This window comes from Globicephala melas, chromosome 10, assembly GCF_963455315.2.
Source record: "Globicephala melas chromosome 10, mGloMel1.2, whole genome shotgun sequence".
In the NCBI taxonomy this organism is placed as follows: Eukaryota; Metazoa; Chordata; class Mammalia; order Artiodactyla; family Delphinidae; genus Globicephala; species Globicephala melas.
The window spans coordinates 62,460,907-62,485,988 of NC_083323.1; the positions used below are offsets into that span (position 1 = coordinate 62,460,907).

The 25,082-nt window shown below is 40.1% G+C and overlaps 1 protein-coding gene across 3 annotated transcripts in view; it reads left to right on the plus strand.

Moving 5' to 3' along the window:
- The window catches only part of LIMA1 (LIM domain and actin binding 1), an 83,445-nt gene that overhangs the window by 47,045 nt on the left and 11,318 nt on the right, over positions 1 to 25,082 (plus strand). For all 3 annotated transcript variants that reach the window (XM_030835091.2, XM_030835094.2, XM_060305591.2), the window contains 5 exons: positions 3,676 to 4,140; positions 15,041 to 15,125; positions 16,272 to 16,420; positions 19,277 to 19,384; positions 23,531 to 23,588. In XM_030835091.2, coding sequence (XP_030690951.1) covers positions 3,676 to 4,140; positions 15,041 to 15,125; positions 16,272 to 16,420; positions 19,277 to 19,384; positions 23,531 to 23,588 — 865 coding nt within the window. The remainder of the gene's footprint in view (positions 1 to 3,675; positions 4,141 to 15,040; positions 15,126 to 16,271; positions 16,421 to 19,276; positions 19,385 to 23,530; positions 23,589 to 25,082) is intronic.

Below are 25,082 nucleotides of genomic sequence, written 5' to 3' on the forward strand. Positions count from 1 at the left end.
ACCTTGAAAAGGAGGATGTGGTAGTCCAGCAACCAATGGGGCCCTTGAAAACTTGTACCCTCCTTGACTTCCCACTGCCTTATTCTAGGAAAATACTTGGGGAAAAGTTAAAACCCTGACACAAATGACATCGACTAAAATTTCACCTTATTTTGTAGCCCCCGTCCCCTGCCCCAGCCCTACTCTGAAACAGTAGGCACTGTAGAGAGAGTAGAAACAACAGTAAGTGACTGGGACCCAAGTTCAGGATTTGAGAGATGACTGGCTACTGCGGTTGATCACCGTTGTGAGGTATGGCTGGGGAGTGGGGAGGGCCACTCATTTAACAATAGTCACCGCTCCTGGTCAAATACTACATTATGTGCTTTAATATAATCTCATTTATTCTCCACAGTAGCCCTGTATGGAAGTTTCCAGAAATTAAGAAACTTGCCCAGGGTCATTTGGCTGGATGGAGCTGGATTATATAAGTAATGCATGTTCATTGTAGGAAATACAGATACTATACATAAAATAGATAAGTAACAGGGACTTCCTGTATAACACAGGGAATTACACTCAGTGTCTTGTAATAACCTGTAATGGAATATAATCTGAAAAAAAAATCACTGAATCACTTTGCTGTACACCTGAAACTAGCACAATATTGTGAATCAACTATACTTCAATTAAAAATTAATTAAAAAGAAAATACAGATAAAGAAAGAGAAGAAAATGTAAGTGGCCCATGATCCACTATCCAATGATAACCCAGGCTAACTCAGTCCAGTACTCTTTTCATTGTGCTGCCCTGTCTGCTTTCAGCTCTAGCTTTTGTTCTGTGCCTTCTTCCTTCTCTTTCTTCCCCAGAAAGACTGTAGCTACTGCTTCTGCCCCATCTTTGCTTGCCTCAAGCTCTAAAGGCCTGGAAAGCTGGCATGACCTGGGTGGTGCTGCCAGGAGTGATGGCAAGTTCTGGGGCCTTTAATGCTGTCAGACCTTACAGCGCTACCCCTCCCCTACTTGTCCCCACCCCAGCACTTTTGAACTTGTATCCTTAAGAACTCCTTTTAATAAAAGAGCACATTCATGCCTCTGTTAAGATGCCCCGCTAAGGGATGTCCTCCACCCAGGTCCTTGTTTGGGACATTGCTGGTACTCCGTCACACAAATCCCTCTCTTCCAGGTCATGACAAGTAAAGTAGAGATGACAGCTTTCAAGCTGTTTACAAGTAACATCAAAATTATTTGATATTCCATAGAACCTTTTTCTTGTGATATGAAGACGATGCATAATTTTATTTTTGTATTCATTTTTATTACACAATGAAAGCACATTTATCCTAAAAAGAAAAAGAAGAAGAAAATACAAATGCCCGTGTCAACCTGTTAACATCCTGATGTCTTTTCTTCTGGACTACTTTTCTATGTTTATATTTAGAAACATATATGTGTATTATAAAATGTGATCATGCTGTCTTTTTTTTTTTTTTTTTTTTAATATTTGGCCGCGACTTGGGGGATCTTAGTTCCCCGACCAGGGATTGAATCCAGGCCCAGGCCCACAACAGTGAAAGCTCCAAGTCCTAACACTGGACTGCCAGGGAATTCCCCATGCTGTGTTTTTTTTTTTTCTTTTCTTTTAAGTTTATTTTTAATTTTATTATTATTTGTTTTAATTTTTGGCTGCGTTGGGTCTTCGTTGCTGCGTGCGGGCTTTTTCTGGTTGAGGCTAGTGGGGGCTACTCTTTGCGGTGCGCAGGCTTCTCGTTGTGGTGGCTTCTCTTGTTGCGGAGCATGGGCTCTAGGAGCGCTGGCTTCAGTAGTTATAGCACGCTGGCTTCAGTAGTTATAGCACGCAGGCTCAGTAGTTGCGGTGCGTGGGCTTAGTTGCTCCACTGCGTGTGGGATCTTCTAGGACCAGGGATTGAAACCGTGTCCCCTGCATTGGCAGGTGGATTCTTAACCACTGCGCCACCAGGAAAGCCCCCCATGATGTCTTATAATTAGCTTTATTCACTCAAAAGTATCTTATGAGCATCTTTGCATGTCAATAAATATACTTCGATCACATGATATGTCTCTGAAAAAAGTAGTGTCCAGTTACCAAGGCAAAATGCCACTTTGATTCTCAAGGCTCCTGTTTAGGCAGGGCAGAGCAGGTGAAGTTGGAGACCCAGATGACTCATCCATTGTGTCTCAGGAGGGTGCACAGAGCCAAGAGTGCTTCTGGCAGTTAAGGTAGCACCAGCTTTTAAATTTTCTCTTTTCCAACAAGAAAACTTTTCTTGCTGCTTAAATTTCTGGTCCATACATGCTTCCCCCAATGAAGCATCTTGTCAGCTAAGATTTAAACACAAATATCAAGCAGTTGTTCTTCTGTAACTTTCTTTTTTCCATGCCTTGGTCCTACTTGATGAAGTGGCTCTCAGAGTGTATTCAGAAGAGTAATAGGGTGAGAGACTTAATTCCCAATATAGCTGCTAATCCTGTTTAATACCCCAGAGTCTTTCAGTCCTAGGTGGTTTGTCCTTTCTTAGTTGAAAGACCGGTGAGCCACAGGCTGCAGGAATGGAGGGCAAGAAGGTACTGGAGTTTGTGATTTGTTGGGAAGGTGCTGCTGCTTAATTTATTTAGGAGTGCTTTCAGAGTCCGGGACATTGAATTTTACTTCACCCAGCATGTCTCCTCTATTACTGCGGAACAACATTGACACTTTCCAGGTTGTTTTCAATCTGTCTTATATGTACAAATTAATTCCAGTTTGACCCACGCAAAAGAGAACTGTCTTAGATGTGTAAATGTGTGTCCTTCCATCAAGAGAGGGGGTGGTAGTAGTGTTTCATATGAAGCCTGGGTATTTTTCAACCAAAGGATCTGGAAAATAGTGAATTTTCTGAAAACTGAGGATTTATACATGGACAAACATGTAGAGAAGTACAGGGGGGAAAAAGGATTAGGTTCTTATGTAAAAAATAAAATTTGATTGTTCATGTAAATCATGTCGGATATGATGATATATACATGTAAAAGTCTGGTGGCTGCTTTAAATTTCCACAAAGAGTTTCAATTCTTGATGCTACTGTCCACAATTATTGGTATTGTGTAGTTTAAGCTATACTGCATCTTTGTCTCATTTAGAAGAAAAAAACCCAGCCAGGATGTGATTTTGTGGCACGTAATGATGAACTTTTTTTTTTTTAACATCTTTATTGGGGTATAATTGCTTTACAATGGTGTGCTAGTTTCTGCTTTATAACAAAGTCAATCAGTTATACATATACATATGTTCCCATATCTCAGTGATGAACTTTTATTAGTGCATATTTACAGGGTTTAAAGTAACTGGTATTTTGCTTTTTCTTTCTGTTTTCCCCATTAATCTCTGGATAAAAATCCCTTGTCTCCAATGTAACTATCATTAGATCTGAGCTCTCCTTTCTTCTCATTTTGTCCTTATAAGGCTATCCTGTTTTATCACTTCCTGCTTTAGCTCCTGACTTTTTCTCTCTTCCCCTCTCCCTCTCTTGCGGTGGATGCTTTCTCCATGTGGCAGGGCTGTAACTGTTCACAGCTGTCTGAAACGACAGTGGACCGGGAGCAGCTTGGAGTTTTAACTTTCATTTTACAAAGAACAGCATGTTTGAATGTTTCAGCAGGCAAGTTATAACTGGCATTCACTTTTTGTTCTTCTAGAACACTGAAAATCTTCCCCAGCACTTTAGAAGGGGGAACCTGACCGTGTTAAAGAAGAAGTGGGAGAACCCAGTGCTGGGAGCAGACTCTCTCCCAGACTCCGTGCGAAACAGCAGCACCGAGGTCAGGCATAGAGGCGACCCTCCTCCCGCTGAAGTGGCAAACAGCTCTGCCTCTGGGGTCGAGGCTGACCAAGAGGAACGAGTCCACCCCAGACCTAGAATCAAATCGCCTCCTGAAGCTCTTATTCAGTATCCGTACCCCCGCATCGAGGACAGTGAGCATCTTAAAGACCAATCAGCAGAAAGTAAAAAAATGGAAAATTGTCTGGGAGAATCCAGGCATGAAGTAGGAAAACCCGAAATAAGTGAAAATGCAGAAGCTGCAAACAAAATAGAGAAATACAATGTTCCGCTGAACAGGCTTAAGATGATGTTTGAGAAAGGTGAACCAACTCAAACCAAGGTAAGGACTGGGTGGGTTTAAACCTTGAAAAAGCCAATTCAAGTAGCTAAACAAAGCTGTTTTTCTAGTCTAGACGGTTTGTGTAATGGTATGTGGTCAGTATGTTTTTTGATTCAAGTTAGACGAGTAGTTAATAAAAAGTCTCAAATGAATTATTTACAGAGATGCTAAGATTTGTGAGTGTGACCCAATTTCATGTGAAATCAAGTGCACACTGGGATTCAGGTCAATATCGAGAAATGAAGAGTTTGATGCTGATTGGGTTATGTGTTTTTGTATGCTTGCCCTTTTAATTTGTCTTCCTGTGCCTTTTGTCATTTGTAGCTTTGGGGGGGTGGAATTACTGCTGAATCTCTCTCTGCCTGGACACAGCTGCAGGCTGAGTGTTAAGGCCAGAGTTTAACATTAAGACTGAGGTTTAGTTGTCTCCTTGCTAGCTGAATCCTTTCTCTTCTCAACTTCCTCATCTGGGCCTTCCAACAAATGTTTTCTATCAGCTAAAATCCTATCCCAGGAAAAATCAATGAAGATAGCCAGACTAGCCGTAGCCTTCAGGAGTTTTGACTTGCAAATACAGAGGGTTGCATTTTCCTACAACTGCTAATGAAACTTGATCCTTCATGTGGAGTGCAGACCAGGTCCCCAGAGGGAATTACTTAACTAGAAAATGAGTTACATATGCTGGTGACTTATAACACAATCCAGGGGCCGCAGAGCTGGTAAATTTTTCCAGTTTTCTCATACTTTCCTGCATATCTGGCTTTGTACATGGGGTTGGTTTGTTACAACAGTCATTATAATGAAATAAACAGATCTGATGGGGAGCAAAGCCCTCATTTACTCTAGATTCCGTTTAGATGGGAAAGCAGATTTTTTTCAGCTAAGTATTGGCCCAAATTTCTACATTTGTGAAGTAATGGTATGAAGCATTTCTTCTGAGGTAAAAATTAGATAACTTATCCTAGAATCCTCAGTTATGTTTGGTGTGATGTAGCCATCTCATCTTGTATCTTGCGGTGCCTGTTACTTTTCTACCTGGAAAAATTCTTTAGTGTTCAGCGATCATCTGTTTGAGGATGTATCAATAGAAAGAATTTTTAAAGATTTGCAAAGCTAGAACCCTTTTCTCTGCATGAGTTTTTACTCTGTTTTAACACTGAAACCAGTTGGCAAGAGATGTAACCACAAAGCATTTTATGACTTTTCTTAAACTCTCATCTCTCTCAATTTTGAGTCCTCTAGGCCTGCCAACTCCCTCTTTCCCCTTTATGGTCTTAATAAAAATTAAAAAAAAAAACTTTAAAAAATTTAAATGGGAAGAAGAATTTTAAATGGAGGGAAAAAATGTCAGAAATCCTAAATAGAGAGGAAGGGTCTTTGTTGTGAGTCAAAGCACCATTGTAAGTCTCCTCCTCTCAGACCCTGTTAGGGGCAGGATGGCTGATGTCATGGCAGCACACACAATGTAGATTCAGTGCAAAAGGCTGGTACATGTCAAAACTGGCCCAAGGTAGGAAATGATTGGGACTGCAGCAAACAAAATGCTGATTATGTGTAAGGATCTGGTGAGAGACTTTTTTCTCGTAAATGTCTAGTGAATGATGGGCCAGAATAAGCCTGTCTCTTTGTGGCTGGTCAAAGCAGAGAAAAAAATTCTCATATAAAGAAAGGTCCTACCAGCTCAGACTGGCACTCAGCCTGATTGCTAACGGTCTAAGAAGATGGAGGGGTTCTAAGATTGACCTGGGCTTTTTTTTTGGGTGGAGGTACTTTTTAAACTTCCTGATTAAATAGTCATTTGTCGTTTAATGGACTGCTTAGGGAATGTAAAACACAACTGCCCTTGGTTTTATAGCTGCTTCTAAATAAGCATCATTACCCATGTTGGAAACAGTCTAGATTACTTTAAAAATGTTTGTCTAGTATTTCAGTAAAACTGTTTAAAAAAAAGTTTTGTCTACCTTAGTTTAATGAATAACTAATCAGTTTGAAACTAGGTTATGGTTATTGTTATCATAATTTCAGCTTTAATATGCATAAGGCTTTAATCAGGAAGTTACATAATTGGATCTTTGGAAGGAAGCTCTGAGAAATATGGTGGAGACACTAGCAGTCCTTTTCGGAGCAAGAGTATACAAGTAAGAATGATTACCTCAGAGCTAAAAATTTAGTACTTCTGTGAGACAAATGCATATATTAGGTACAAATCATGTGAATCTTTGTCTCCATAATAGAATTTTAAAGAACTGGACTAAATCTCAACTAACTAGCTGAGCAGGGTCAGGGAGCACATAGATAATGGAAATGCATGATCTAAATCTTTTATCTCCTAAATCTTTTTATCAGAGTTATTTACAGGAGGCCAAGTTAATTGGCTTGAGTTCTACTTTTCTTAGTCTCTCTTGCTCCCTTTTGTCTGAGATGGTTTCTGTTCTTGTCCACTTTTCTTCCTGACCTCTTCTCTGCAGTCCTGTTTTTTTCTCCCTCCCTGTGTAGTCTCATCTCTTTCCAGGACTCCAAGAGACGTATCCCAAAACTAGATTCTAATCTTGAATTCTTAACCCAAGCTTCAGCCCCAATTTTGTGGTTGCCTGCCGGATCACACATCTCTTTGTGAATATCCCTTAAGCACTCAAATTCAAGAAGGCTAAAAAATCCATTATCTTTCCAACCAAAACCCGCGCTACCCCTGGTGTCCCTTAGTGCATCACCATTCACCACATCTCCTGGTCTGTAAAGCTTGGGATCAGTTCTTCTCTGTGCCTGCCTCTTCTCAGTCAGTCACTTACTAAGCCATCTACATAAGTCTACACATCTCTCAAGTATGGGCCATTCTCTCCAAGAGGTCCCACATTTACTTCTATGGTTTAGCCTTATTACATCTTGCCTTGTGGTATTGCTGCAACCTTTCCTATTAGCCTCTCATTTTTTTCTTCCCTTCCATCCTCCACACTGTTGCTATTTATTTTTCTAAGCGTAGTTGTAAATTACGTTATTCCCTTGATCAGAAACTTTGGATGTCTCAGAATTAATCCATATTTAATATTTGGGTCTTCTACAGTCTGAGCTCAACCTACCTTTCCAGTCTCATAGCCAATCTTATACTCAAACCCTGGATTATTCCTCATTTTAAATCAGTCATATCTTTCCCCTAATTTCTACCTCTTGAAATCTTACTCCTCAAGGTCTAGGAAGACTGTGAGACCTACCTCAGTTTTTTCCCAGATGAAATTACCTTCACCCTCCTGTAGAATTTTCTTTTTACTTCTCTTTGGTCACTTATATCATGCTTTCTTTAATAGTCATGTATGAATTTGTACACTCCCCAGTCTATAATTCTTTCAAAGTAATGATGCTTTTATCTCCCAGTGGTCAGCACAGTGACTTGGCTCATAGTGTTTATTTAGTAAAAAGGAGAAAAGAAGCTTAGAACTCAAATAACTTATAAATAATGAGAACTGATTAAAGGCTGTTCCTCACTTATCCTCTACCTTTGGTGAATAGATAGGTTATTCTGGTCAGATGTTTTAGTCGAACATGATACTTCTAATTCCTATGAGCAAATGAGCAGTGGATGGATGAATGTAACCTATAAGTTACGAGGAAAAAGAAGCCCCCCTCCCACCCCCCAGTGACATACATTGCATGTGGCTTAGCATCCCTAGCTCCATGTGTATGTTGATCTGGGTTTTACGTAGCCAGAGTAACTATTCCGGGCATTCTTTTATGAGAAAACTGGTCAAGCAGTTATAACCAATATTCAGTTATCATCATGTTGACATTTGAATCCATAATCTTCAAAGGCCTTGATGCAGTTATTCAAATCACCAAACAATGTAGGGACAGGCTCCTTAAGTCTCAATTCTTTCTGTTTGGTTCCTAACTTATCTGGTTCACACAAATCCTTGGAAAGGAGAATACAGACCAAATATTTGGAAGGTGTATTTCTACCTTCATCACCTATTTAAAGTATTGTCTTTTGCTTGGGTCAGGATTAAACCTATATATATATATGTATATATATATATATACATATATATATATATATATATATATACCACATCTTTTTTATCCATTCATCTGTTGATGAACTCTTAAGTTCTCAGTGTTATTTTGACCTCTGTGTTAGCGGTACATTTCTTGTAAAGACCTCCTACTCGTATAAATTAAGTTTTATTTACCTAGTTAGTAACTCTGAGTAAACCTTTGGTCTTTTGTGGTAAGACAATAATGGATCCAGATATAAAGATGCCAGTCAGGGAATCGTGATCTTTCTGTTTGTTGCCCTAAATGGCTGTCTTTGATATGTCAGTTAGAGACCAGTCATCTCTTTTCTGCTTATTTTCATGCCAGTTAACTACTTACTGGTTTCTATCCGGTTCCATTAAAATAAATATGTTGAAAAGTAATATCAGGAGACTGGAATATTCTCTAAGCATTGGTTGGCTACATTAGAGTTCGTAGGGGCCAGAAAGACATCATTTGCCCCACAAAATCACCTTTTCTTTCTGCTACTGGACTCACTCCTGGATTAAACAACATAGGTGTGTATCCAGATAAATTGATTAGTCATTTCCTTTAGCCTTCTAATTCATTAAGGAGTTACAATGAGTGAGAAATCCCTATCAAGATCGTTGACAGAAATCCTAGAACTATAAGTGATTGTAAAATGTTATTTAATTCAGCTCATTGTTCGCAGGATATTAAAATCCCTATTTTACAGATGGAAACAGCTGACGTCAGAGAAATTAACTGATATGCCCGATGTCATGTGGCTAATTAATATCAGAACAAGAACTGAAATTGCGTAGTACCCCTTCTACCATAAGCACTATCTTCATGGATATTATAATAGCTATTTATTAGATAAAAACATCTGGCCTTATGTATTTTTGAAATCTAAGGAAACCAGGAAAGAATTAAAACATATTAACAGCTGTCTTCTCAAAGACTTTAGCTTTCTATCTGTCCTCTTCCTACGTTTTATAGTCTTTTCACTGAGTAAAAAACATCAGGGCAATGAAGAGAATACACTGGAATGCAAGAGATTTGTACTGAAACTCTTGAGTTAGAAGCTTGTGAGTTTGGGAGGTTTGTTTTTCTTATATAAATTAGTCATCTGAACAATCACACACACACACACACACACACACACACACACACACACACACACACAGTAAACCAGAAAAGGCCAAGTAAGCCTGGAAAAAAGAGTAACCTTTATCAGTTGTGCACAATGGTATCCTTATCGTTGCATAACTATATTTTACATGGTTTTAGGTACTGTGTGCTCACTGTTTTGTGTGCTTTATCTTTGGTTTGGTCTTTTTTATATAGACCTTCCTTTGTATCTTCCTAGTTCATGTAGTTATCCTTTTATGGCAATATGTTACTTCATTATACTTTCTTTCTTTTGCGGTACACGGGCCTCTCACCACCGTGGCCTCTCCAGCCGCGGCGGACGCGCAGGCTCAGCGGCCATGGCTCACGAGCCCAGCCGCTCCGCGGCATGTGGGATCTTCCCGGACCGGGGCACGAACCCGCGTCCCCTGCATCGGCAGGCTGACTCTCAACCACCGCGCCACCAGGGAAGCCCCATTATACTTTTTAATCATTCCCCAGTAATTAGATTCTCTTCCAGCCTAATAAAAAAGCTCTAAGCATCTTGGCAGAAACATTTTATTTTTAGTTATGGGGGGGCTATATTACTGAATGATGTTACCGTGGTCAAAAGACATAATTCTGTAACACTGCTAGCACAATCTAAGGGCATATTTAATTCCCCAGCAGTTCCTCATCAGCATTTGGTTTTATCATTCTTATCTATTTATATTAATTTAAAAATATGAAGTATTACCTCTCCTTCCTTTCTTTTCTTCCTAATTGTAAGAGTAATACATAATTTTTATAGAACACTTAGAAATACAAAATATGGGAGTTCCCTGGTGATCTAGTGGTTAGGATTCGGGGGGTTTTCTCTGCCATGCGCGGGTTCAATCTGGTTGGGGAACTGAGATCCCGCAAGCCGCGCAGGGCAACCAAAAAAAAAAAAATATATATATATATATTTATTTATACATATATGTATGTGTATATATATATACACACACACATATATATGGAGAGAGAGAGAGAGAGAAATCCCCCTGCCTGGAGATAAGTGCTCCTTCTGTGTGTATTTTGTACTTAAATGAGCTGTATTTTTTCTGCGAGGGTCCCTGGAGAAGGAAATGTTTCTCTCTCAGTATTTTGAGAAATTAAGGCCAGATTTTATCTACACCATATGATCTCCATGCATAGTTCAGCAAAGTCCCATTTTTCCCTAAAAGTCATTCTTCCTCCACGCTTGACTTTGGAGGGATGAGAGAGTCTGAAGGAAGGTCAAAGTTGAATGGTTGAAGGAAATGGCTCTCAGTAAATTAAAGTGTTGAGAATCAACTTTTAAAGAGAATTTTTCCTGAAAATAAGCATACACAGGACAGGAAATCCTGCTTTTTACTTGACATTTGGGACCTAAATTACTTTATTTCTTAAAGAAAACTTTGCAGAGAAAAGAAATTCTACAGACTACTGGCTAAAAGCCCCAGACTATTATTTTCTTACCGGTAAATGTTGATGCATTTGGTTTATGGATTCAATGAAAATATTTAAGGGGTGGTCACACTAATGAGAGTTGCTGCAGTCAGCTGACAGGAAGGAGGACTTGTGGGGTGGGGTGAGGCCAAGCCTTAGGAAATTCCAGAAAGTCTTAAAGTGTCTTATCTTTTCTCTCTTAACAGATTATGATGATTAAGGCTGCCTCAGGCATCTGAATAAAAAAGATTGAAATGTAATAAAAATGTGTTACAGAAGAGTATTTCAGTATCAGAATTCCTGGTGTTTGGTTTTTTTTTTTCTTTTCTTTTCTTTTTGTGCTCCTTTACTTTCCTTGAGAAATATTGGAGGAAACCCCACCTTTTTCCTGAACCTCAGATTACCACTTGTAAAATGAGGATCAAAAATGAATAGTAAATGAATTTGAGATCTTGGGGTTGTTTTTTTTTTTTTTTTTTTTGAAGTATAGTTGCTTTACAGTATTGTGTTCATTTCAGGTATACAGGGATCTTGTCATTCTTTATATTTGAGTAGTTTGGAGGTGGAAAGGTATTAAAAGAAATGCATAGTGCTTCACCCGGGAGCTCATTAAAAGCCATCTAATCTCCGAGCTGTATTCCTCCTCAGAACCAGTGTCAGTATAGCTTTGATTTCCAGAGACGTTTTTCTGTTTTTCTCTAAGACCAAAAGACTATGCAGATTCACTTTTTTAATAGTTGAAAGAAAATAATTCAGAGTATTGAACCCTCATGAATTCTTTGGGGTGGGGGGAAATGGCTATTTAACCCAAAGATTTAAATAAAAAGCTAGTGAAGATGGGAAATTTTATGCATCTAAAACCAAAGAACCTTGCAGGGCATGTGTTCTGGTTCTAAATGGTCTTGCTCTCAATAACACCAGTGTAGGAACTTCAAGCACAAACAGAAAACTAAACTCCTAGCAGGTTGCAACATGTAACACATACTCTTGGAATTATGCTTGAAATTTACCTTTGACAGAATGTAAATATTTGAAATATTGCTCCAGTGTTAAGACTGCAGAACCCATTCCCTTTTGGTTTAAAAAAAAAAAAAAAAAAGTGTATTTCCAGGCTTTCTCCCTTTTTGAGCCCTGAAAATTTTAGTTTTTATAATGATCTTTTTACAGTGCAGCAGCGTTTGGAATAAATCTTTGGAATTTCCTTTAACTATCTGCAAATGAGAAATGTTTTAAAAACAGAAAAATGTGGATGGAGGGTATTCTGCCAAACTTATCTTTTCACTTTGGCTGATAATCTTCATTTCCAAATGGTAGGCTGTTCCCAGAGCAAAAATGTGTTGCATCATAGGAGTCATGTGGATGTGACTGATGTTGGTGCAGCTGACCCAAGTATGATGTGGCAAGGTTAGAGTTGCTACAGCTTCTTTTAGTTTTTTTTTTTTGTAAATAGATTCAACCAATAATGTAAATAGCAAAGATGACTGGAGATGCAGTACATTAAATATATATCGAATTTGCTAGAAACTGTATTCTTTTTGGTAGGGTACAAGCAAACCAAATCCTTGGCTCTGATTTCTGAAGTGGCATATTTTCTATCTCCAAGGAGAGAGAGAGAGGGCTGGGGGGCGGGGGCGTGGGGAGGACTTGAAAAAGGGATAGTTCACTGTCTTAAATTTTATTGTTGGTTGATTAGCCCATTGAACTTAAAGGTTTAATAATTATTTATTAATGTTGAATTCAAAAGGGAGCTAAATCTTTTTTACTCTTGTCTCCTGTCATACTGGATTTCACACATCTTTTCCACGTTAAGTTATCTGGAAATAAACTGAGATTTCAATGATAGGATCTGCTTGAAGGCTCTCATGGCAAGCTGAATAAACATGACATACTGTCTGTGTTTTATGTCTGGGAACATCCTCTGATACTTACTAAGTGGCTTTCTTCAGTTACTTTTCTAGTCGTAAAATTAGAATTTGGAACTTTCATTAGAGATCTACCCTAAATTTGAGAGATACAAATGTAGTCATTTACGGGAATCATTTTTTTATTAAATAAATCTGTACCTTCCACTTTTCTATTTAAAAAATAAAAAATAGGACTTCCCTGATAGCGCAGTGGTTAGGAATCCACCTGCCAATGCAGAAGACACTGGTTCGAGCCCTGGTCCAGGAAGATCCCATGTGCCGCGGAGCAACTAAGTTCGTGCGCCACACCTACTGAGCCTGAGCTCTAGAGCCCGTGAGCCATAACTACTGAGCCCACGTGCCACAACTACTGAAGCCCGCGTACCTAGAGCCTGTGCTCAGCAAGAAGAGAAGCCACTGCAATGAGAAGCCTGCGCACCACAGCCAAGAGTACCCCCCATTCGCAGCAACTAGAGAAAGCCCACACGCAGCAACAAAGACCCAACATAGCCAAAAATTAATTAATTAAAAAAATAAAAGCATGGTCTCTGCCCTCAGTAAACTAAGATTCCAGTCCAGTAGAGGGATGCGCAACAATTTGTTAAGCATTGTAATGGAAGTGTGGCCAGGTCCTTGAGAACAGAGAAAGGGCTACTTAGATTTATGGAAGAGAGGTAGGGCAGATGCAGAGGGACTGTTGCTTAGCTTACGCTGAGTCTTGAAGGAACAGGCACTGTTAGACATAGAAGGATAAAAGAGTAACCCAGGTAGAGGGAACTCATTTACAATATCATGGACCTCCCAGTGGTTTGCTTTTCCTGGAGGGTAAGCGGTGAGGAAGAGAATACCCAGAGAGGGTAGGAAGGGACCAGATCTAGAACTGGCCTTTTGTGACATACTAAGCACTTTAGATTTAATTCAAGGAGTGATTAGGAATCCTTAAAGAATTTTGAACAAGAGAGTAACATAGATTTTTTTAAATTTTATTTATTTATTTATTTTTGGCCGCATTGGGTCTTTGTTGCTACGAGCGGGCTTTCTCTAGTTGCGTCGAGTGGGGGCTACTCTTCATTGCAGTGCACAGGTTTCTCATTGCGGTGGCTTCTCTTCTTGCGGAGCACGGGCTCTAAGCACGTGGGCTTCAGTAGTTGTGGCACGCGGGCTCCAAAGCACAGGCTCAGCAGTTGTGGTGCATGGGCCTAGTTGTTCCACGGCATGTGGGATCTTCCCGGACCAGGGCTTGAACCCTGCAATGGCAGGCGGATTCTTAACCACTGTGCACCTGGGAAGTCAAGTAACATAGATTTATATTTGGGGATAATTTTTTTGTTTTACTTGGGATAATGGCAGTATCATAGAGCCTTGATTGGAAGGCGGAAGAACCAATTAGAAAGGTAATGCAAGGACTTCCCTGGTGGTGCAATGGTTAAGAATCCACCTGCCAACATAGGGGACACGGGTTTGATCCCTGGTCCAGGAAGATCCCACATGCCGCGGAGCAACTAAGCCCATGTGTCACAACTACTGAGCCTGCGCTCTAGAGCCCATGAGCCACAACTACTGAAGCCCGCGCACCTAGAGCCTGTGCTTCGCAGCGAGAAGACACCCCAGTGAGAAGCCCGTGCACCGCAATGAAGAGTAGCCCTGCTCACCACAAGTAGAGAAAGCCCGTGTGCAGCAACAAAGACCCAATACAGCCAAAAAATAAATAAATAAATGTTCCTTTAAAAAAAAAAAAAGAAAAGAAAGGTAATGTAGTAGTCCAGGGAAAAGATGATGAAGACATGAACCAGGCAGCAACAGCAGGGATAAAATGGGATGGAGAAGGCCAACAGAAGATACTGCCATCAGGACTTGGCAGTTTGGAGAGACATCATTTTCATCTGGGACATGAGGATTCTGCTCCAATGATTGTTAAATTCTGAGGCTTTCTGGTTAAGGTGGTTAGGCAGTGATATTTCACAGAAAGCATTACCTGTATAGAGTTACTTATTTTCCCCTGGGCACCTGTGACTATGTAGTGCTTGATATTTATAATACTAAAAACACACTCTGTTGTATATAAAAACTAATATAAACGGGCTTCCCTGGTGGTGCAGTGGTTGGGCGTCCGCCTGCCGATGCAGGGGACACGGGTTCGTGCCCCGGTCCGGGAAGATCCCACATGCCGCGGAGCGGCTGGGCCCGTGGCCCATGGCCGCTGGGCCTGCGCATCCAGAGCCTGTGTTCCGCAGCGGGAGAGGCCACAGCGGTGAGAGGCCCGCGTACGGCAAAAAAAAAAAAAAAAAAAAAAACTAATATAAAATCTAATCTCTACTGGATATTATTTATAAAGGAGATTTGCAGGCCTCCTTTTTGAACATTGCATCAAGATTTCCCATCCTCACTGCAAAGCTTATTGCTGGGTTTTGTCTTCCAAACAGATTCTTCGGGCCCAAAGCCGAAGCGCAGGTGGAAGAAAGATCTCTGAAAACAGCTATTCTCTGGATGACTTGGAAATAGGCCCAGGTAAGCAGAGAGTTCCATGTGTGGGAAATTTTCTAGGAAGTACTCATTAGTAACAATACCTTTTGACCTCGAAGCTGATGCTTTTAAAGGAAGAGTGGTATGAATGAAAAGAAAGGCTGCTAGATACAAGCCATTCCCAAATCTCATTGCTTTTTCCAAATAGCTTCTCTGTATTTTTAATCCAACTTTATCAACAGTAACCTGTGTTAACCAAAGGGTAACTTTGCAGGATTATAAGGGAAGTACTGTTACCGACAGTTTTGGCTCCATGGTCATCTGGGGCTTGAGGGCTCCCATGGATGGACATTATCCCCTGTCAGGATTGGTTATCCTGTATTACTGATGCTAACATAACACCTTGAGAGCAGAATTATTATGTTTTAAAGGGGGCATATACAAGCACTTCACAAAAGAAAATAAAATCAATTAATATAGGAAAACCATCAGCCTCCTAGGAATCAAAGAAATGCAAATTAAAATGGCATGGCCATCTAATTTTTTCACATGTTAAATGAACAAAAATTTCAAAATATATAACACTCAGTGATGGTAAGGGTTCTCCTTTTAATGTTGGGAAAGTAAGTGAATGTTACCTTGTAAGTGACAGTTATAATCCTGATTTCCTTCTTTGTATTCTTTTTTTAAATTAATTAATTAATTAATTATATTTATTTTCTGGCTGCATTGGGTCTTCGTCCCTGCATGGGCTTTCTCTAGTTGGGGCAAGCAGGGGCTACTCTTCGTGGCAGTGTGCGGGCTTCTCATTGCATTGGCTTCTCTTGTTGCAGAGCACAGGCTCTAGGCGCATGGGCTTCAGTAGTTGTGGCACGTGGGCTCAGTAGTTGTGGCACGTGGGCTCAGTAGTTGTGGCTCACGGGCTCTAGAGCGCAGGCTCAGTAGTTGTGGCGCACAGGCTTAGTTTCTTCGCGGCATGTGGGATCTTCCCAGACCAGGGCTTGAACCTGTGTCCCCTGCATTGGCAGGCTGATTCTTAACCACTGCACCACCAGGGAAGTCCCCCTTCTTTGTATTCTTAATAGAAGAGGTTGATTATATTAGATTACAATAGCCCAAAATTTAGAATCTTGAGATCGTTCAAATCACATTTTATCTTCTAATAAAGCACATTGTTTGCAATGCTTGCAGGTCAGTTGTCACCTTCATCATTCAACTCAGAGAAAAGCGAGAGTAGGCGAAATCTGGAGTTCCCACGCCTGTCAGAAACCTCCATAAAGGATCGAATGGCCAAGTACCAGGCAGCTGTGTCCAAACAAAGCAGTTCCACCAACTATACAGTATGTGTTCAGCATCATTCATTCGTTCACTCATCCAGCAAATGGTCACTGAGCACGGGAACTAAAAGTGTCTTCCAGACCCTGACCTGTGAGCCTTGGCTCCTTACTGGTCCCCAGCCATTCTCTCTTCACATAAATCCTACCCTAGCTTCATTCATAATCCTCACCATGTTCTAATCCTGACTTTGCTTTCCTAGGCCTCATTCCCACCCCACTCATTTTTTTGTGTGATGTTACCCTCCAGTAATGTCAATGAGAATTTTCCTGTTGCTTTTACTTAATCTTGTTGTTAAAGAAGTATTGATAGTATTTTATTAGTTTTAACATATACACTTATTTTTGTTTTTGAGAGAAGAAAGGGAGAATACTGGAGAGAAATATTGAATATATTCAACATTAATGTGGGATGGGGTGTTTTTTGCAATTTTTATTGATATATAATTCACCTGACATAAAAATCACCATTTTTAAATATGCAATTCAGTGATTTTTAATATATTCACAAGGTTGTGCAATCATCACCACTGTCTAATTCCAGAAATTTTCCATCACCCCAAAAAAAGAAACCCATACCTGTGCAGTGATTCCCAATTCCCCACTTCCCTCATCCCCTGGCAACCCAGGGGCTTTCTGTCTTTATGGATTTTCCTGTTCTGGACATTTCATGTAAATGAAATCATACAACATAGGGTCTACTTAATCTTCACTTCTTATGATGTAATAATTTTCTGAACAAATAGAATAGTGGATAGGAAAAAGGGGGAGAAATGACAGGAAGATGACATACTCAGTAAGCACAAAAATGTATTCTAAGTAGCATGGAGGGTCTTTCCACTTTATACTTTCCTAGGCTTAACTGGCAGGAGGACACAACTGAACTGTTTATTTTTTTTATTTTTATTTTTTGTGGTACGCGGGCCTCTCCCGTTGCGGAGCACAGGCTCCGGACGCGCAGGCTCAGCGGCCATGGCTCACGGGCCCAGGCGCTCCACAGCATGTGGGATCCTCCCGGACCGGGGCACGAACCCGCGTCCCCTGCATCGGCAGGCGGACTCTCAACCACTGTGCCACCAGGGAAGCCCTGAACTGTTTATTTGAAGTTGCCTTTTAAATGCCATTTATTCATAAGTACACACACATATATACACATGTACACATACATATATATCTTTCAAACAGTTGTTCCTTCTAAGATTTCAAATGACAAATTATTAATCTCTTGATTGTTATTTTTTAATAAAATTGGAAGAACAGTATTCACTTTTATTTGGCAGGCTGAACTAGTGCCTGTTAGAAATCACAGTGTGTATTCCAGGAGCTGAGCCTTCTTTCCCCCACCTTATGAAGTATGCATTTTCCAATAGTATTTATTGGTGGACTAAGTCTCTAGGCAGTGAGTAATCTCATCTTGATTTTTCAGTATCGATTTAAGAAGAGATATTGTGTGTAAATCAGTAGCGAAGTGGAACATCACAGGCTTGTTATTCACTGGGAGTGTGAAAAATCAGCAAATTTAGACTTCTCTTAAAAGGCAGGTCAGGAGATACAGCAAACAGATGATCTGTGGAGCTTAATTCCCTCTGTTACAGGATTTTGCTGCTTCTCAGTGCCCTCCTGCTATAAACATTCTTACCAGGTGACTCCCTAAGTGGAAAAACCTGTTCAGTGACTTTGTTTTTTTAACTCCTAAATAAGAGTTTCTGCATTGCGGTTCGCCTGCTCTGTAAATTTTAAGAGTTGAGAAGTCTTAAGGAATTCTTATAAAAAGCACGTTTTATCTCATCCCCAAAGAATTTCTCAGGCCTCTTACAGAGCATGGTTGTAGCAAGGCGCACTCTCTCTGGCAATGATTCCGGAGGCTGGGCTTTGAGATGGGGTCACAAATGAGTTTTGGGCTCTTGTACTGTTGGTTTCTGTAGTGCTGGCTGCCAGCTCCTCCTCATAGACGCACCTCCAGAGCTGTAGGGCTCAACCTGGAATTCCACACCTGAGTCAGTTGCACTCACACTCCCTTCGTTGGCCTTGTGGCCATAAATCGCTCTTTTTCTCCCCATGCCTAAAGGAGTCACAGAGAACAGAAGGGTAGTAGATAACTAGCAGACTAAAGGTAGGAAATGTCCGCATTCATCTACCTCTGTACTGATTATGGATCTAGTAATAAAGTCAATTTTAATATTTTGCCCCAAGTGTTCTTTGCAAGGAAAACAAATATGTTTACACTTACTCCTTCTGATTCCTTATGCCTGTTTTTTTATGTTGAAGCTCTATTATGAGAAGTAAAATAAGGTATGTCTTTAGTATACTGAATGAATTTTATGCTAAAAACATGTCTTTGAAAGTCTCACAAAGAAAGGCTGTTTTATGGTATCATTAAGTGTAATTTCAATTTTTATATGTATACATCATTGCTGTCTCTCTTTCCAGGCCGGGCATTTATATATATATGGTCAGTATATTTTCTTAATTATTGGCACTTGGCATCTCCTTTCCCCTGCTCCAGAATGGTCTTTTCTGGTAAAACTCACCAGCTTTGCATTCCCACAAGCTCTGCTGCTAGAAGAGTGAATCACGAGAACATTGTATGCGGGGGGTGGTCTGTGTGTGTGTCTGTATTCTAATGAGCATCCAGTTTTAGACTAGTTGTATAAATATTTAACTCTGAGGTATGTGTCCACAAAGCTGCTTTTGTCATTTCACAAGTCAATGGGTTTTGCTTGTGAGAGTTAGGGGGTTGATTTGACTTAAAGCCTCTTAAAATAATTTCTTTTTTAACATTCCAAGTTTATTTAATAGATGTGCTATGAAGAGAATCGTGAGACTTTTTTTTTTAATTCACAGACTATTTTTATTTTGTAGAATGAGTTGAGAGCTAGTGGTGGTGAAATCAAAACTCATAAATTGGAGCAAAAGGAGAATGTGCCCCCGGGTCCTGAGGTCTGCATTGCCCATCAGGATGGAGAAAAGGTGGGTTGGAAAGTCTGATGTCCATTTGCCAGGGAAGCATGTGTTCTAAATTAGATGCTTAAAATTAGAAACGATTCTAACTCTAGGCTGTAGAGTGTCTGGGAATTTGGTAACAGCTGCCAGGACAGATTGTCTTTTTTGGAGGTCACATAATTTTGATTGGGGAGCTCTGCAACTTATAGCTGACCAAATAATGAACCTTCACTGGAAAATTCTTTTGCCCAGCAAATGCTCAGAGGACTTAGAGCTTAAGTAATTTTTAAAAACCTGGTTTGAATAGAGATATCATCTTCAAAGTTATTTGTATATTATTAATTTAACACATTTTATGTAAGAAAATGTCATTCTTTCACTTCAAAGTATTTTGAAAGCTAGGCACTATGCTAAGCACAGGCAATGCTGAGCTTAGCAACTAAATGTGAACAAACCATTCCACGTGGTCTTTACCTGCAAGAAAGCTAACAGAGTAGGAGGGAGATGAGTGTAGGTTGGCTATTGTAAAACAGTATAACAAGTGCCGTGAAAGGGCTATGAGGGGCCCTGGAAGCTTGGACTAAGGACCCTTAACCTGACTTCCTCAAGAAGGTGATATCTGGGACATCCCTGGTGGCGCAGTGGTTAAGAATCCACCTGCCAATGCAGGGGACGTGGGTTTGAGCCCTGGTCCGGGAAGATCCCACATGCTGTAGAGAAACTAAGCCCGTGCATCACAACTACTGAGCCTGTGCTCTAAAGCTCGCGAGCCACAACTACTGAGCCCCTGCACACTACAACTATTGAAACCTGTGTGCCTAGAGCCTGTGCTCTACAACAAGAGAAGCCACCGCTGTGAGAAGCCCCCGCACCGCAACGAAGAGTAGCCCCTGCACACTGCAACTAGAGAAAGCCTGCATGCAACAACAAAGACCCAACACAGCCAAAAATAAATAAATAAATGTAAAAAAAAAGAAGGTGATATCTGAGCCAAGTCTTGAGGGATGTGTGGAAATAGGCCAAGTGAATAAGGGGACGGTTGAGTAAAGAAAGAGAAGGGAGAAACAACAGAGGTTTGGAAACCAGAGAACCCAACCAAGATGACTTGTCTGGAACATGAAGTACCTGTAGGCAATGGCAAGAGACAGGTGGAGGGAGAGGGCCAGGTTGGGTCTTGAAAAACCCTTAAGAGTATGATTGTAGTCCTGCGTCGGAGGAAAGCCATGGGAAGGTTTTAAGCAAATCAGGTTTTATACATTTATGGTTAGATGGATGGCTTAGTTGGATTAAGTAACAATATATATGTCAGGTGAATTTATCATTTTCTCTGCCAATCCATTACCCAGTCTCGTTGGTCTTTCTGTCAATATGATAATCAAATGTTAAGTTAGATGAGGAGAGAGCTTTCAAGTCTATTACAGTGACTAATAGGAGTATAGTCATTGTTTCTGTTACACATATTAACACCCTTGAGGCCATTCTACAAAAGGTGAGGAGATAATTAAAATGGGTTAAGAGCAATAGTTCTCAAACTTATTTGATTATAACAGACTTTAAAATAGATATATTGACAGCATACCAACAGGAACTCATGAGATATACTACACACTTGGACCAAAGGAGGCACACAGAAAAATAGTCTCAGATTAATGGCTACAATATTAGACTCAAAGAATAGAACAGGAAAAAATTTAGGAACATCAAATCGCTTTATTTTACAAAACTATATCACAAATGTATTTTGAGATAATAAGACAAACTACATGGCAGTAATGTGTTTCATAATCATAAAATAATCAAATTACATACATCCTTGAAACAGTGGGCTCAGGCATTATTTCCATGTCACATGTCATGTATCAAGTGAGTTCTCTCATTAGACTGCCTGGTTTTCCCATTTTTTAAGTGGGAGATTATATCTTATGTATAAGTGATATGTTTGGAATTTTTCTTATATACTGTAAAAAAGACATTTAAGAGAAAAAAATATTCCCAGCATTGAAATCCTCCCATCTGTCCTTGGAGCATAATTTGAGGAATGATCATCTGGAAAATCATGCTTGGATTGTCCCTGTATCTAATTTCATGTTTCCTTCTTGATTGTCTTCGTATTGATTTGAACCTGGAACTCTGAGCTGAATTGGAGGATCAGAACATTTTAATTACAGCCTAAAAGGGTATCATTGCAGCTGAATCACAAATTGGGAAGTGGGTGGGGAAGAGAGGAGATAAAGATAGTACATAGTCTTCAAGTATATACTGTAGGTTCATGAACCCTTGGCTGCCTTAAAATTCATAAATTTTTTCAGAGCTTCAGCTCTCCTTTTGACTCTTTGCCTAGCTTTTGTTAACCAATACCTAAGAACTATTTGAACTTCAGTTTGTTACAAAAGGACATTAATGCCAGGGTAAACTTGCCTGAAATAGAATATTTTGTCAAGGTATTGTCTTCCCGTTCTCCTCTTGTGAATGAATTTGTGCTTTTCTTTAATGAAGTGTTTGAGCAAAATCTCACATGCTCTTTCCTGGCTCTTCCTGCAGTGAAGTCATCTGGTTGGGCGTGTGCAATGATGTCATGATTGGCATTAAGTTTACCCTGCAGGTTCAAGGTGACTAAATTGGAGGTGAAAGAAGGACATCCTGGGATGGGTGCACCTCCTAATTTAGCAAGAATTGAAGAGCTTTTTATGGCCATGCACAACTTTCAGAAAATTTATTTCGTATCATTAAATGAAATAACGCATGTAAAGTGGTCATTCCAATACCTGGAACATAGTAAGCATTTAATAAATGTTAACTGTTATTATACTGGTTTGGTTTATACCATGTCACAACTCCTGTAATGAACAGAGAATAAAGGGAAAAAAATGACTACGCTGCAGTCAGCCAACAACCTAATCTCCATTGTAAATTTATTCAGTACATTAGACATCCTGATATAAACACTCAGCATCACCCATAAAATCCCTGACATCTGAATGAAAGAATATTCACGAGGAGTGCACATTGGGTCACCTCTTGACCCTTCATGATTTTTTTTGGGGGGGGGGTGGAATTCCTTCCTCATAACCTCACTAGAAGTTCTCTGCATTTCTTTCTTTTTTTTCCCTAATATTTATTTATTATTTATTTGGCTGCATTGAGTCTTAGTTGCAGCACGTGGGATCTTTGTTGCGGCATGTGGAGTCTTTTCGTTGCAGCGCGTGGGCTTCTTTAGTTGCGGCGCGCAGGCTCTAGAGCACGCACGCTCAGTAGTTGGGCTGCACGGGCTTAGTTGCCCTGTGGAATGTGGGATCTTAGTTCCCTGACCAGGGATCAAACCCACATCCTCTGCATCGGAAGGCGGATTCTTAGTCACTGGACCACCAGGGAAATCCCGACCCTTCATGATTTTGAGTGTGGAGGAAGATACCAGGAAGGCCTAGGGGCCAGTAGAAAGGAGAGAGAGCTGGTAGAAAGTACTTTTATTTAAATTTGATGCCAAATGGGGAAAATAATCACCTATACGTAAGATTTGCCATCTTGTTAAACATTGCCATTTTGAGACCAGAACTAAAAAGGGAAACTAACCTTGAAGATAATACCAAAGGTTGGTTTTAGATAAATTTGTTTTATAGCTATCAGAAGGTCTTCTGTACCAGCAAGCTTGTTTCAGCAGAATGCATTTGTTTGGGAAATAAGGAGTTAGAAAAATAAAAGAATAGTTCCTATATGTAAAGACTTTATCTTGCCTTGGAGTGAGTTACAGTTACACGAGTTGTGGTTTGTGGTGAGGAGCTTTGCTCTCCCTGATAGAGGGTTTTGTTTTGTACCCTCCCCGCTCCCGCCTTTTTTTTGAGAGTACAAAGATATGGTTTAGAACTTCTTTTATAAAGGAAGATAATGCACACTTTGGGCAGTTGCTTGCAGTCTGTTATTTGCGTTACTCTGTAATTGAGAGGCATGTTAATATCCTCATAAAAGACATTTAGCTGCCTCTTGTTTAAATGCTCAGCTGTTCTGGGGGCCATTATTTCCCCCAGGCAGCCAGTGACTGACTGGAGTCAGCAGGTTTTAATGGCATTAATAGCAGTTTGCTCTTTTGTTTTTAATGTGATTCTTGATCCACCACCACCCCCCCACCCCTACACCCCACCCCCCCACCCCACCCCCACCCCGCCTTTCTTTTTCTAGGTTTCTGCATCTGAGAATAGTCTGGCAGCCCGTTCCGCACCTGCTGAGGATGATTCCCGTAAGCTTTCACTCTTAGGTCTGGTGGAAGAGGGTCTTGTTCTCTAGCCCCTGTTTGGTTGGCGGGGGTGGTCCCCAGTTCTGTCAGTGCTGAGAATGTGTAACATGTTAAACCCAGTAATGTAGCTGATCAGATCTTTCACTTGGTTTTAAGGACTGATGCTTGAGTACCCTTCACACATCCCATGTCTAAGAGAGAAGTTAAATTCAATGAAATATGATTAACTTGTGGCCAGCTGAATACTTTCGATGCTTCTCTCATTGAACTTATCCTGTCTTTTGTACCAAACCTTTTCAGGGTTAATGCTATAAAAACTATAATTTTGAAGTTTCATTTTAATAGAAGGTTGGCCAAGAAGGACTTTATTCATTAACAGGAATAAAGAATTGGTATTTGAGTAACCTTTAAAAAATATCTTTTTCTTATTTATCTAAATAGATACTATAATCCTCCCTCTGGCTAGATTCTAGACATTTTCCTGTGGGTGCTGAATTTGATCACCTTTTCATCCTATTTTGGAATCATTTTGAGCCTCTCTTCTCCCAAAGACAAAAACCTTTGTTTTTTAATATACTATGTCCACTTTTGATTCTGATGTTCAGTGTATTATTTTTTTAAATATATATGGATGTCTAGCTTCTCCTCAGGTTAATTAGTTTACTAGACATTGAAAACTCAGCAAGAAGTTGAAGTATCAGCTAAACAGATCTCTAGTAAACCCTGCCTTAAAATTTTAGAAACTTGCTGCTTGAATCCAAGAACATTCCTTTTGCAGTCATTTTCCTTGGACTAGAAATTTTTCTGAGTTTTGACTAGGTTTGCAAAACATTTTTTGAAAAATAAGCCATAATCGTTCAGTACTTTGTTGACATAACTCTAGATTTTAGGGAATCTTTTATGGTTCCTTAGCAACTGTGTGAATGACTTCTCTGTGCCTCTTCTGAGTTTTCCATAAAACAAATATATTGGCAGGAAATTAACTTATGCAGGTGACACGTCAATGACTATGAAAAAAACTTTATGGAGTCTTTTTCCATAATCTTCATCCATGGATGTTCGCCATAGGACTGAGTCCCAAAAAGATGGTGTCAGATTATACACACTCATATACATGAGCCTGTCTTATGAAATTTCTCCCCTCACATTCCCCCATTTTCCCAAGTTCAGTTGAAACGCCCCAGAAGGAGTTGCTGGGGTTGCTAACTACCAAAAAGCCATCAAAGTCTATAAACAGCCTTAAAAAATGACAAATGCTACAGGGCAGAAGTTTCCTTATGTAGGGAGGTTTGGATTCCCGCTGCATGTGGCAAAGGGTGAGAAAGCCTCTGAGTTGACACTTGTGAGAGAACAGAGACCAGAGAACGTAAGAGCATAGTTTTTAGCATTAGAATAATGCTTTTCTTCAACAGAAAAGCTATGTTTTTCCTGGTGTTGAAAGGACCTGTCCTTAGTGGAGGTGCCTAAAATTTGCTTTGGGGAGGAACCTTTTCTGAG